The sequence below is a fragment of the Aspergillus sclerotioniger genome (assembly GCF_003184525.1).
Source record: "Aspergillus sclerotioniger CBS 115572 chromosome Unknown BO94scaffold_11, whole genome shotgun sequence".
NCBI classification, from domain to species: Eukaryota; Fungi; Ascomycota; class Eurotiomycetes; order Eurotiales; family Aspergillaceae; genus Aspergillus; species Aspergillus sclerotioniger.
This window is the reverse complement of record NW_020291001.1, coordinates 499,259-512,479: the sequence shown is the minus strand read 5'-3', so window position 1 is coordinate 512,479 and position 13,221 is coordinate 499,259. Positions and strand designations below refer to the sequence as shown.

The following is a 13,221-nucleotide window of genomic DNA, read 5'->3' as shown; positions in this document are numbered from 1 at the left end:
TAGTCCATTACCTAGCCATATTATTGTCGGCGGCTTGACCCCGGACAGCTTCCACCATCATCTTGTGCTTCTCCTTCTCCTTCGCAGTCGCTCGGGTGCTAAGGTTGTCATCGGCATCCATCACATTTCGCTTTCCTTCTTCGTCCTGTTCTTTGGCCTGCATCCTTGATTCTAGTCCCAACGTCCCGTTGAGCAACCCTCGTTTAATCCACCTGGAAAGCCTATATACGATCGTTTGGCCGAATCGCGCCACTCCTGCTCGCTCTGCGCTGCGCTGCCTCTCGCTTCTCAGTGACACGATAGAAATTTGGATATTTACCGATCGTCCCTGGTCCTGTGATCGGCTTGTATTTGCCATCGATTCGAGCAATGCAGTTATCTTCCTGTGAATGCTAGGAATTCCCCATCCAAGATAATTGAGCATTCCTGCTCCCAAAATAACCAAATAATTCACCCTCGGCCGAGCATACCAGAAGCGATCCATCGGGGTCGAGACGACATCTTGCTTCCTGTCGGCCACCGTTCCTCCAGATCTTGTTGCAGCTGTCATTGCGGTTATCCGGGTGAAAGCCTGACATCTCCCAGTGCTGCAATCTCGAGGTTCTAACCTCTCCGGCAACATGGCTGGAACTGCCCCGTCCGGACGCACGCCGTCACATGCCCAGTCCTCGTTACCGTCGCTACCATCCCATCTACAATCAGACACACACTTGACCGCACACCTTGCCAGCCGGTAAGATCCCTCCTACATGACGTTGTGGAATACAGCTCGCTGACGGCAGTTCTCAAGCTTCCATGTCGGCTTACCGACAGCCCGCCTATCCTCCCAGGCATTGATCAGTCTCAACACCTATACGTCGTCAGCCCGAGGTCCTGATGGCGACAAGGAAGGCAGTGCTATGGGAGAGGCGGAGGACCTTGCTAAGCGTGCCTTTACTCGTCTAGGTGCCCGCGGAGAGAATCAGGCTGTCGTGTTTCTGTAGGTACATGCTTTAACAACCTTCGCACCAGAAGCTAATCTCGTCTCCAGTGGTGAAAGCGGGTCTGGAAAGACCACCATTCGCTCACACCTGTTGTCGTCCTTTCTCTCCTTCTCCGCTACCCCGCTATCTTCGAAGCTATCATATGCTGCGTTTGTTTTCGACACCTTGACCACGACCAAGTCGGTGACCACACCGACTGCATCCAAAGCTGGACTGTTCCTGGAGCTACAATATGACGGGTCGTCCTCTGTCAATCCCACCTTAATCGGTGGTAAGATCATCGACCACAGACTGGAGCGCAGCCGCATCGCGTCTGTGCCCACCGGAGAGCGGAGTTTCCACGTGCTATACTACCTGCTAGCCGGCACGAGCGCTGCGGAGAAAGAGCACTTGGGCTTCGACAATTCCATTCACGTGTCGACCGCTGGTGGGAGACTTTCATCGGCCTCAATCGGCCATAAGAGATGGAGATACCTAGGCCACCCGACTCAACTCAAGGTCGGCATCAACGATGCCGATGGCTTTCAACATTTCAAGACTGCACTCAGGAAACTGGAATTCCCGCGCGGTGAGATAGCCGAACTTTGTCAGGTCCTCGCTACCATTCTTCACCTTGGTCAACTGGACTTTGTCAGTGGCCAAGCCACTACTACCTCGGCGGAAGAATCCGGTGGTTACTCCCATGAAGGTGGCGAGTTGGTCACCGTTGTCAAGAATAAGGATGTTCTTTCCGTCATCGCTGCCTTCCTCGGTTTGGGGGTGGAGGAACTCGAGGCCAGTTTCGGATATCGGACGAAGACTATTCACCGGGAACGGGTGACGGTGATGCTCGATCCCAAGGGCGCACGGCAGAACGCGGACGGGCTCGCTCGCACTCTGTATTCCCTCTTGGTGGCCTATATCATTGAGAATATCAACCAAAGGATATGTGCAGCTGAAGATAGTGTAGCCAACACCATCTCTATCGTTGACTTCCCGGGTTTCTCTCAGACCAGTGCTACTGGCTCTACGTTGGATCAACTCCTAAGCAATGCGGCTACTGAGTCCCTGTACAATTTCTGCCTGCAGTCGTTCTTCGACCGAAAAGCTGAGATGCTGGAACGCGAAGAAGTTTCTGTACCTGCAACGAGCTACTTCGACAACAGTGACGCCGTTCGTGGCCTATTGAAGTCTGGAAATGGGCTGCTTGGCATCCTTGATGATCAGACAAGACGTGGACGGACTGATTCCCAGTTCCTCGAATCTGTTAAGAAACGATTCGAGAATAAGAATCCCGCCATCACTGTGGGCGGTACGGGCCAGGGGACGTCCTTGATCTCCCAAGGCGCCCGGTCCTCGTTTACTGTGAAACATTTCGCTGGAGAGGTTGACTATCCTGCGACTGGTCTGCTAGAGGAGAACGGTGATATCATCTCAGGGGATCTGATGAACCTCATGAAGTCTACGAGTAGCGACTTTGTGCGAGAGCTCTTCGGGCAAGAAGCTCTGCAAACAGTCACCCACCCTCAAGAGAAGACCGCGATCATGCAGGCGCAGGTAAGCTCCAAGCCCATGCGAATGCCCAGCATGGCTAGACGAAAGACTGGGCCATCTCGGCTCGCTTTTGATGCGCCCGCAGCAGATGATCAAGATGAGTACGAAAGCCAAGCAGGAAGCACGACAAAGAGTTCAGGGCGGCGGAAGAGCGCAATGATGGCTAGCGGTATTCAAGGTGCTGCTGGCCAGTTCCTCTCCTCGTTGGACATTGTAAGCAAATGCTTAGGCTCTGCCAATCTGAATCCTTACTTTGTGTTCTGTCTGAAACCCAACGATCGCCGGATTGCGAACCAATTTGACAGCAAATGCGTGCGAGCACAAGTGCAAACGTTAGGCATCGCCGAAATCAGCCAGCGTCTCCGAAATGCCGATTTCAGCATCTTCCTTCCGTTTGCTGAGTTTTTGGGTCTGGCTGAGATTGACAACATTGTGGTCGGGAGCGACAGAGAGAAGTCAGAGGTTGTCTTGGACGAAAAACGCTGGCCAGGAAATGAAGCAAGGGTCGGCAGCACCGGTGTCTTCCTCAGCGAGCGCTGCTGGGCGGATCTCGCCAAGTTGGGCGAGCGCGTGGTCCCAGTGTATGCTGCGGATGGCTCTGATGAAGGTGGCGATGGTCTACTTCATCCGCGGGCTGCGGGCCATACCGATTCGAAAGTTCGACTTCTTGGCCCCTCTGATCAGTCCCCTGGGGGCTTTATCTACGGCGATGAAGGCAAACAAGGATATTCCAGTAGCCGTGAATTCGACGGGCGCTCCGAGGCTGGTGCCTCTGCGTTCAATTCGGGCGACATGTTCCGCAATCTGGATACCAGAGAACAGATGCTGGAAAAAGGGAATGAAAAGAAGATGGAAGAGGTGGACGAAGCGCCTGTGTCTGGTAGTCGCAAGCGCTGGATGGCCATTGTCTATCTGCTCACGTTCTTCATCCCGGATTTCTTGATCAAGACGTGTGGGCGCATGCCGCGGAAAGATGTCCGAATTGCCTGGCGTGAGAAGCTCGCAATCAATCTGATCATCTGGTTCAGTTGTGCCTTTGCCATCTTCTTCATTGTCGCATTCCCCGGTTTGATCTGTCCCACACAGCATGTGTATTCTTCGGGCGAGCTGAGCTCGCATAACGGCAAGGATGGCCATAGTTCCTTCGTTGCCATTCGTGGCATCGTCTTCAATCTGGGCAAATTCATGCCTTCGCACTACCCTGATATCGTGCCGGAGTCTTCGCTCAAGAAATATGCTGGTACTGATGCCACCGGTCTCTTTCCAGTCCAAGTCTCCGCTCTTTGCCCCGGTAAAGACGGATCGATTGACCCTACGGTGCTCCTGGACTATAAATCGACCAACATTTCCGGGTCAGCCACGACCGTCAGCACCACCGATACTAACTGGGTCTACCATGATTTCCGCTATTTCACCAATGAATCCCGTCCTGACTGGTTCCAGGAGCAGATGATAATGCTCAAAGCAAACTACTTCAAGGGATGGGTCGGTTACACTCCGAAGTATCTGACCCAGTTGGGGGATAAGTCACAATACATTGGAAGTATCAACGGAAGGGTCTATGACTTGACCGAGTATATAGCCGGAGGCAGGAGAGTCCAAGCCCCTGTTGGGGAATCGGTCCCTGCTAATGTTGATCGGAACTTCATGGATGACCTGGTTGTGGAGCTCTTCCAACGACTTCCGGGTCAGGACCTGACGAGGTACTGGGAAGACCTGGCAATCGACACGGTGATGCGCGAACGTATGCAACTATGTTTGGACAATCTTTTCTTTGTCGGCCATGTGGATACACGTAACTCGCCCCGGTGTTTGTTTGCCCGTTACTTCATTCTTGCTATCTCGATTTTTATCTGTTTGATTGTCATCGTCAAGTTCCTCGCGGCCTTGCAATTCTCAAGGAAAAACCTCCCAGAGAATCTTGACAAATTCATCATCTGTCAAGTCCCGGCTTACACCGAAGACGAGGATTCTCTTCGCCGTGCTATAGACTCGATGGCTCGCATGCGCTATGATGATAAGCGCAAGCTTCTCGTGGTCATCTGTGATGGTATGATTATCGGACAAGGAAACGATCGTCCCACTCCAAGGATTGTTTTGGATATCCTCGGTGTGCCAGAATCGGTTGACCCTGAGCCGCTGAGCTTTGAGAGTTTGGGCGAGGGTATGAAACAGCACAACATGGGTAAGATTTACTCGGGTCTGTATGAGGTTCAGGGCCACATTGTTCCTTTCATGGTCGTGGTCAAGGTTGGCAAGCCCTCCGAGGTCGCTCGCCCTGGTAACAGAGGAAAGCGTGACTCCCAGATGGTCCTCATGCGGTTCCTCAACCGCGTCCACTACAACTACCCCATGAGCCCTATGGAGCTGGAGATGTATCATCAGATCCGCAACATCATTGGTGTCAATCCCACTTTCTACGAGTTCATCCTACAGGTCGATGCCGATACCGTGGTTGCACCTGATGCAGCGACACGGATGGTGTCAACTCTGCTGGCCGACACTCGCATCCTGGGACTTTGTGGTGAAACCGCCCTATCCAACGCCAAAACGTCGGCGGTGACGATGATTCAAGTCTACGAATATTACATCTCCCACAATCTCATCAAGGCTTTCGAGAATCTGTTCGGGTCAATCACCTGTTTGCCCGGTTGCTTCACCATGTATCGCATCCGCTCTGCCGAGAGTGGCAAGCCTTTGTTCGTTAGCAAAGAGATCATCGAAGCCTACTCGGAAATTCGCGTCGACACTCTCCACATGAAGAACCTGCTTCACCTGGGTGAGGATCGCTATCTGACCACCCTGCTAATCAAGCATCATCCCAAGTTCAAGACCAAGTACATCGCAGCTGCTAAAGCCTATACGATTGCCCCTGAGAGCTTCGCTGTGTTCTTATCGCAACGTCGTCGGTGGATTAATTCCACTGTCCACAATCTGATCGAACTGATCCCGTTGGAGCAGCTTTGCGGTTTCTGTTGCTTTAGTATGCGCTTCATCGTGTTTGTGGATCTGATCAGTACTGTCATTCAGCCTGTCACAGTCGCTTACATCGTTTACTTGATCTATTGGCTCATTCATGACACGTCAACGATTCCGTGGACCGCGTTCGTGCTTTTGGCTGCAATCTACGGTCTGCAGGCACTCATCTTCCTCTTCCGGCGGAAGTGGGACATGATCGGATGGATGATCATTTACATCCTGGGTATCCCTATCTCCTCCCTAGCGCTCCCCTTGTACTCGTTCTGGCACATGGACGACTTCTCCTGGGGTAACACCCGTGTCATCACCGGAGAAGCCGGTCGCAAGGTCGTTATCTCCGATGAAGGCAAGTTCGACCCGGCATCTATCCCGAAGAAGACGTGGGAGGAATACCAGGCGGAACTTTGGGAGGCACAGACCTCGCGAGACGATCGTTCCGAAGTTTCTGGCTTCTCTTACGGCACCAAGTCCTATCACCCGATGCAATCCGAGTACGGATTCCCGGCTTCGAGACCGGTGTCCCAACTCAACCTCCCCCGTTATTCATCCCGCCTGTCCTTGGCACCCTCGGATATGATGAGCCGGAATATGGAGATGGAGATGGAGGACCTGTCTCATTTGCCCAGCGACGATGCCATCCTATCGGAGATCCGTGAAATTCTTCGGACAGCAGACCTGATGACGGTGACCAAGAAGAGCATCAAGCTGGAGCTAGAGAGGCGCTTCGGTGTCGCGCTTGACGCCAAGCGTCCATACATCAACTCAGGTAAGGACTGCTTAAACAAAGCCCTATCTAAAATACCGTTTCTGACATGATCATTCTTTCCAGCCACCGAAGCCATTCTCGCCGGCAACCTCTAGACGAGTCGCCTCTTGGCCCCCGACAAGCTACAAACAGCTCCTAGCGAAGGATGAAACAACCGACGCAATCAGCGAGATACTTCTCTTTCACTCGACATGACTAAAATCTCCCAACCCCTCTACTCCCAACTCTGTCTATGACATCCACGACGACTACACCCATCATCATCCCCTCCTTCCACCTACCCAACCTCACATCGAGATGCATGTTTCTCCCAATGGTAATCAATGAAGGTCTTTGTTTTTGTTGTTACTTGTTTCATTAGCTATGCTGACAGCCTTGGCGTGGAGCTGTACATTATCATTGTGCTAATTTGCTTTCATATTTTGCCCCCTCTGCATATGTCTGTTGCCATTCATTGAGCGGTTGATTTTTTCACGGTAGACATTTACATTAGATAGTTATCACTATTTACATCCAAGTACATAACAAGGAACAAAATGTATAATGCACTCGAGAGAATCGAAGATGAAGAAGAAGAGAAAGGCTGACATTGTTACTCCTCCTTGTAGCTGTAGCAAAATAGGTATCGATCAAAGTAATTCAAAAAGGGAAAAACAAAGAAACAAGCCTTCGAAGTAGTCATTCATCCATCCCGGTTCTTCTATGTCCATACATAATTGCACATATATTTGCTTAGAATGACGGCGCCAGCGATGGTTCGATCGGTCGATCGGCAGCGGCTTTACGGCCCTCATGCTCCATTCCAATGATCTGCCATGCTCGACCCATCATACTGTGGCCCACGCCCTGAGGAAAGTCGGCCCCGTAGGCGGAATTGCGTGGCATATGGCCGCGTAGGCGCCCACGAGCCAGTCGTTCTTTTTTAGCTGTGGCCACTCGGTCTTGTTCTCGTTCGTGGCTGATGATTTCGTCGCGCCATTCGGCCCAGCGTTCGAAGTTCTCCCGCTGTTTGAGGACCTGGTATCGGAGCTTGGTCTTCGAAGGGCGCCAGCCGACGCGGTTGCCGTTCTCTTGGGTCATGGTGGATTTGAGATCGCAGATGTTGGAGTCCTTGGTTAGCTTCAGCAGATGGGTAAAGACCTCTCTGCTTTCGGAGGCGGTGTGTTGGATCTTTTCTTCCTGGGGTGTTGTATGGGCTTCTGTGAGAGGCACATCAAGCCAAGAGTACATCTCGGCGGAGCGTTGCACGGAGAACGGATCGAGCATGTTGGACCGTCGGTTCTCTTCGCGAAGATAGCGTACAGCAGCTTGGAGGCTCTCGACTTCGGCCCGGAGAGCTTCGTTCTCCCGCATAGTGGCCAGAGAAACGCCAACGTCGACGACAACCCCTTCTGTTGCGGTGGCCCCGGTTGTGCCGGAGATGCGTTTGACTTTTTCCAGTCGGTTTTTGATATCGTCTCGCTCCACTTCGAGAGCTTCCAGGTCCTTGCGCTGCTTGTCCACGGTTCCCTCTAGCTCTGACTCTCGCGCTCGTATCTTTTCAATCTCGGCTTCAAGGTCCTTGACCATAGATGCCTTTTTGCTTGCATCGCGCATTCTGGATTCGACGAGTTCTACCTTGATAGCTTGCTCCTCGATGGTCTTATCCTTGACACCCAGTGCGGTCGATGCTTCGTGAATCTCGTTCTTGAGGCGACGGATTTCTTCGTCTGCATCAGGGGAAACTGTCTTGTTGGACTTCAGCTCCTCGGCCCGGACAAGCCAAGGGGAAGGACGTCTCTCGAATTCGGTTGTGATTGACAAGTCAGACGCGATGGAGTCGAGCTCCTCTAGGAGACCGCCCAGACTGCGAAGTCTGTTGCCAATAAGAGACATCGTGTCACTGCTTTCACTTCCCGTCTCCGAAGGCTGGGCGTAGAGGGTTGATATTTGAGACATGGTGTTCAATACTTCATCCAAGGTCAGAGGTTCCGTGCGGCTCTCATCAATGACGAGAAAGACGATGTTCTCTCCGATCTGGCGAGTCAGATCAGACAAGTCCTTGGCAGCCTCTTCGGCCTGCTTGAATGGCCCAACAACGTCTTGTGAGAGTGCAAGGGATCTCGACCGAAGGTCCTCGAGGGCTCGGGTGATTTTCCCCATTGCAACTTTGAGGCCGCGGGCCTGAGATACGAGTCCTTCCATCTTGTTGTACATGAACGTGTGCTCCTCGTCGGCCCCTTCCGAAGCCACGAGCTTCGACTGATACAACGACTTAAGACGAGATATGGCAGACGCAGTATGGTCGATGTAGGACTGGGCCAACATTGAGCGCATGCACAGTTCGTCGGCAAAAGTCTCCAAAGAAGCTGGAAGAAGAGTCTCGGCGAGATGGGATAGAAGGGCGATGGATCGTTGCAGTTCAACAGAACACTTCTTCATGTTCACCTCGTTTTTCTTCAGACATTCTAACCAGAAGTTCAATGTGCGCTCAACCGGCTCCATCTCAAACAATGCGCCTTTGATGCTTTCAAATCCTTCGGCAGAACAGTTGGTGATGTAGTTCACAAACCGGTCGCAGAGAAAAGCAATCCACAACAGCTTCTCCATGACATCATGCGCAATAAAGAGATCCTCCAGGGGCGTAGATACGGATGCCTGGTCTGAAACCTTTTCACGGAAAGTGTTGGTCATCAATGTCGCCTTGAAGCTAACACGTTTGAAGCGGAGAAGCGCAAGAACGGCATTTCGCTCGCTCTCGAAGTACTCGGGGAGATACAATTTTGTAATGGCCAAGTGCTGTGCTGCTTCCTCTGCATCCATGCGACTGAGTTGAATATCGATTGTCTTGGTCTGCGCCTTCGCAACAGAGGCTTGAAGCTTCAGGTTGAGGTCCATCATGGTTCGAGAACGCGATGAAAGGTCTGTAGCCTCGGCTTCAGAAATCTGTTGTGATGCTCGCATGTCCTCCAAGTCCCCTTGTAGATTAGAGACCAGCTCTCGAAAGCGGACCAGAGTATATTCCAAGTCATCAATGACTTCATCTTGCTGGGCGATGCGCCGGCTCTGCTCGTTGAAGAGTCCTTCCCTATAGTCGATCTCTTCCTGCAGCTGTTTCTCCGTCTCGATGTGATTGTATTCGAGTTCATCGTTGATCTCTTTCAAGGCCTCTAGGTCCTCGATGGCAGCCTTCAATTCGTTGATATCTTCCTGGTACCGCATGTTCTTGTCTGCAAGCTCCTCGATCATTTCCTCGGCTCCCAGCGCAGTCTCCAACTGCTGCTTGAGCTCTTCCACATTATTGTCCGATACAAGCAGTTTCTCTTTCGTAGATTCGTATTTCGACTTGATGGCAGCATAATCCTCCAAATCCTGCTGGAGTTCCTTGACTTGATCTCTGAGCTCGGACTCCTGCTGCTGGGTCATATCACGGAGACGGATGAGTGCCTCTCGGAGACGCTCGTTTGTCCTTTCCATCTGCAACCATCCATGGCTCGACTTTTCCTCCAGGCTCATGACCTGGCCCAGCTCCTCGTTCTCTTCTCGCAAAACCTCGGCTTCTAGCTCAAGCTCTTCAACCCTCAATCTCAAGGTCTCGCACTCATGCTTGAACGCATCCGATGTTTCTTCAGCCATTTCACGGTCCAGAACAGCCATCTCCATGAGTGAATCATGCTCCGCCTGAAGTCTTTCAACCTCCTCGAGTCTCGCCTCTGAGTCTTTCAACTTTTTCCGCAGCTCGGTGATTTCGAGCTGTTGCGGCTGATATTTCGCCTGCAGCTTTTGGATGATTGCTTCGAACTTGTCCCGTTCCGATTGCAGTTGTTCCAGGGTCTTCAGCCTCTCTCGGTCATCAGTCCGTTTCTTTTCCATCACGCGCAGTTTGGTTTTCAGCTCGTCAAGCTCCCTTGCCACGCCATTACCACTGATTGATGGGCGATGTGATGAAGTTGGCGGTGGTCTTTGGTTGGTGGTTCCTGTTCGCAATGTCGGTCTCGTAGACTTGGGAGCCATGTCCACGTCATCGGGAACTTCTTCCTCGACATCATGCGGACTCGTCTCAAAGTCCTCCGACTGAGGACTGGATCCACTTTCTGCTTCTTCCAAGAACTTATTTGAACCCGTTGGCCGCAAGACGGGGCGCTTAGACAACCCCGAGGGCGCCGACGAGGTAGCCTGGATATTCGGTCTGCCCGCTCTGCTTGCCGGAGCAGATATTGAAGGTCGTGATGTGCGAGGGGTTGCTGCCAAAGGTGGAGGAGGGCCCATAGAAGACTTGGAGCTGACGGATGGCCGAGTCTTCGCTGTCACCGCGGACGGCCGCGGTGTGCTGCTTGCGGAAGATCTGTTCGAGAGAGGTGTGGAGGTTGTCTTGGTCGGCGACTTCGTAGGAGACTATCGTGCGGCAATCGTTAGCTCTGTTGTATGTGTCATGGGCTGCCAGATGGACGATACCTTTGTCGACAAGCGCTGGGCGGCATTTCTCAGGGCCGCCGTGGGACTCGCAGCACCGGCGCTATGTCTCTTCGTATTCGCAGACGACAAAGACGTCGGCCTCTTAAGACCTGAGCTCCCTGTTATGACACCACTCTGGGCGCGACTTCGGTTCGCTGGCGGGTTGTTGGCATTCCCCTTAGGAGCCGCTGGCTTGGTCGGTCGTGCGGGCTGCTCAACGACTGCGGCGATAGCAGTTGGCCGGACAAACATGCCAAATCCTGGCTTGCAGTCGAAGTATCGCTCCCCTTGGACAGCTCCATCGTTTTTCCCGGTAGGCTCATCCAATTCAATGCCTATCCACTCACCCACAGCGAAATGTGTTGTCCCAACGAACCGAACGGTGGCCTGCCGACCGTCGGTTAGAGTGACCACATGGCCGGGAGATAAGTCAGCCATATCGAATCATCCAGGCCGGTAGAGAGCCCCGGCGCAGACACGGAATTGTCCTGTAGTGGAGGGGGGAAGGGCGGATTGGGATGTTGTTGACGGGGTCAGTCGGGGAAGCTCCGATCGGAGCCTCAGGACGCGATCCCGCGCACGGGTGTTTCAGGCCTAAGGCATACAGGCACCCAAGTAGCCCTACTTGGACCCGGTCTGTCTCAACTCTCCTGGCTGGTTTCACTGTCCTTGATTCCCTTCGTGGAGGACACAATGGGGCTCGAGGATGAGCCAGCTGGACAATTCGCTTGTCCTCCTTTATCTACCATTATCCCGGGGGCAGCTCTGGCAGTCGCAGCTGGCCTCGCTTGCGGCCCTCTTATCATGATTGTTAGCTTTCTTAATCTTATACGTTGACTATTTTACCTCACTGCATTTCTAGAATTATTGAGATCCCAAGGGCGCGATTGATGACTAAATACATACAACTTCTAGGTGAATATCGTATATATTCTCTATAACCAAAAGACAGGAGTAACGTTGCTCATGGTCTTCGTGACATCTTCAAAAACGAGGCCGTTCACATCTAAGAATCTATCTATCAAAGGGTATAAATCTTTCTATGCTTCATGTTTGCCTTTGAACAGGTGAGGAAAGCAGGTCCTCAGCTCCTCCAGGCTTCGGATCATGTATTGAGAGGCCGGGACCTGGGGCAGGGGTATCCCAGGCTCGACGAGATGGGCTACGGCCCAGCCCCGGTCAGCGGCATGGGTGCAGTTCAGATGCGAGTCGTCTGAATACTCATCAGCACTTGCTTCAGGCTAGATCTACAGATAATTAAAAAGAGGGTTGGGGCAGAAAACTCACCAACAAAGTAGCACTCCGACGTACTCGAAGCCCCCGCCTCCTTTTCCGCCCTTTCGTACATGACCTGGCTTGGTTTGCAAACTAGCGGTAGCTGCGAATAGTCACAGTACGTGATGCCCTCAAACATATCATCTACCTGCAATAGCTTCACCACCCTTTTCGCGTGGGTCACGTATGCGTTTGTTAGAAGCCACATCCGCACTTTACTCCGGTCAATGTCCTCGAGCAGCTTGCGCAATTTCAGGTCCGGTTTGAGAATTTCATCCAGCGGCAGCGCATCGTCCACTTCGCGATTGAATTCGAGGGGGTCGATCTTGTGATGGCGCGTGAGACCTTCAATGGCGAGACCGTACTCCTTGTAGTATTTCATGTGGAGCATGTGTGCGTCATTGGCATTCAGGGAAAGGTGCTTGACGAAGAACTTGTCTGGAAAAGGGGAGTGACTGGGTCAGCGCATATGCATTAATGAGGTCGCGATCGCGAATGGCTCACTTATCAATGTCTGCATCTCATCGTGGATGTTGCACCCTTCATGCAGTTAGTCAGTATCCTCGGCAATAATACCTCGGTACAAAGGTTCCCACCTTTGGAGTAAAGCTGCAGACAAGCACCAGTCAGTAAGCGACAGCAAATGGGATAGGAACTGACGTGGCCACATACACAGTTGTCGATGTCAAAAAAGAAGACTGGTCGAGGGTCCAGCGGCGCGCTGGCCAGAGAGCTAGCAGTGGCCATTGTTCTTCGGGGATGGGATATACTGCAGTGATGCGAAGGAAATGGAGACGTGCGATAAGAAGGGAGGTTCCGGACAGGGAATGGAGAGGCAGGTTTGGCGCAAGATGCTCTGGGAGCAAAAGATACTCTCAAGAGGGAGCGCAAGGTTGTATGAATCATAGCAGATGTCTATGCCACCAGTGGTCGTAGAGGGGGGATACTTAGCAGAACCGGGAATCGAGTGATTCTCGTCCGACAATTGGCGGGAGGAGCCGGCGCGGCATTTCCACTCTCGGTCTTCATTTTCTTTTTCTTTTCTTCGGGGTTCTTTGGGTCGGTGTCACCTTGACTTGTTCTTTTTACTTTTTTTTGTCGGGTGACTTGGTGACGAGCATTCTTATCTCCTCTCTAGTGCATGCTCACCTACTCCGTACAGACCTACTAGTAGTAGTACTTACAGGTTCAATCCAGACTGCACGCCAATCAAGCCCGTGGACGATGGCCTATGAAGGGATCCGTGAAGTG

The 13,221-nt window shown here is 52.3% G+C and overlaps 3 protein-coding genes across 3 annotated transcripts; 1 reads left to right on the top strand and 2 right to left on the bottom strand.

Moving 5' to 3' along the window:
• Positions 1-620: 620 nt before the first annotated feature.
• Positions 621-6,356, top strand: chsE (chitin synthase class Va; the record flags this gene model as incomplete). The annotated part of the gene is made up of 4 exons (XM_025608051.1): positions 621-733; positions 791-979; positions 1,031-6,261; positions 6,325-6,356. 4 exons carry the CDS (start codon positions 621-623, stop codon positions 6,354-6,356), a joined length of 5,565 nt encoding a protein of 1,854 aa, XP_025468424.1.
• A 637-nt stretch (positions 6,357-6,993) lies between these two features.
• BO94DRAFT_464108 (putative dynactin) lies at positions 6,994-11,133 on the bottom strand (the record flags this gene model as incomplete). The annotated part of the gene is made up of 2 exons (XM_025608048.1): positions 6,994-10,635; positions 10,696-11,133. 2 exons carry the CDS (start codon positions 11,131-11,133, stop codon positions 6,994-6,996), a joined length of 4,080 nt encoding a protein of 1,359 aa, XP_025468423.1.
• A 411-nt stretch (positions 11,134-11,544) lies between these two features.
• Positions 11,545-12,889, bottom strand: BO94DRAFT_534286 (putative pyrimidine 5'-nucleotidase). The gene is made up of 5 exons (XM_025611508.1): positions 12,643-12,889; positions 12,567-12,579; positions 12,475-12,510; positions 11,983-12,408; positions 11,545-11,908 (listed from the first exon to the last, which is right to left on the bottom strand). Exons 1-5 carry the CDS (start codon positions 12,715-12,717, stop codon positions 11,736-11,738), a joined length of 723 nt encoding a protein of 240 aa, XP_025468422.1. The 5' UTR covers positions 12,718-12,889; the 3' UTR covers positions 11,545-11,735.
• Between the last annotated feature and the right edge of the window lie 332 nt (positions 12,890-13,221).

Excerpts from the sequence above, each read along its gene's own strand:
- BO94DRAFT_534286 (XM_025611508.1), bottom strand. The coding sequence starts at position 12,717 with ATGGCCACTGCTAGCTCTCTGGCCAGCGCGCCGCTGGACCCTCGACCA. Across the intron at positions 12,409-12,474 it reads TGAGATGCAGACATTGATAA|ACAAGTTCTTCGTCAAGCAC; the intron begins GTGAGCCATTCG and ends CCCCTTTTCCAG. Across the intron at positions 11,909-11,982 it reads GTCGGAGTGCTACTTTGTTG|ACGACTCGCATCTGAACTGC; the intron begins GTGAGTTTTCTG and ends ATGAGTATTCAG.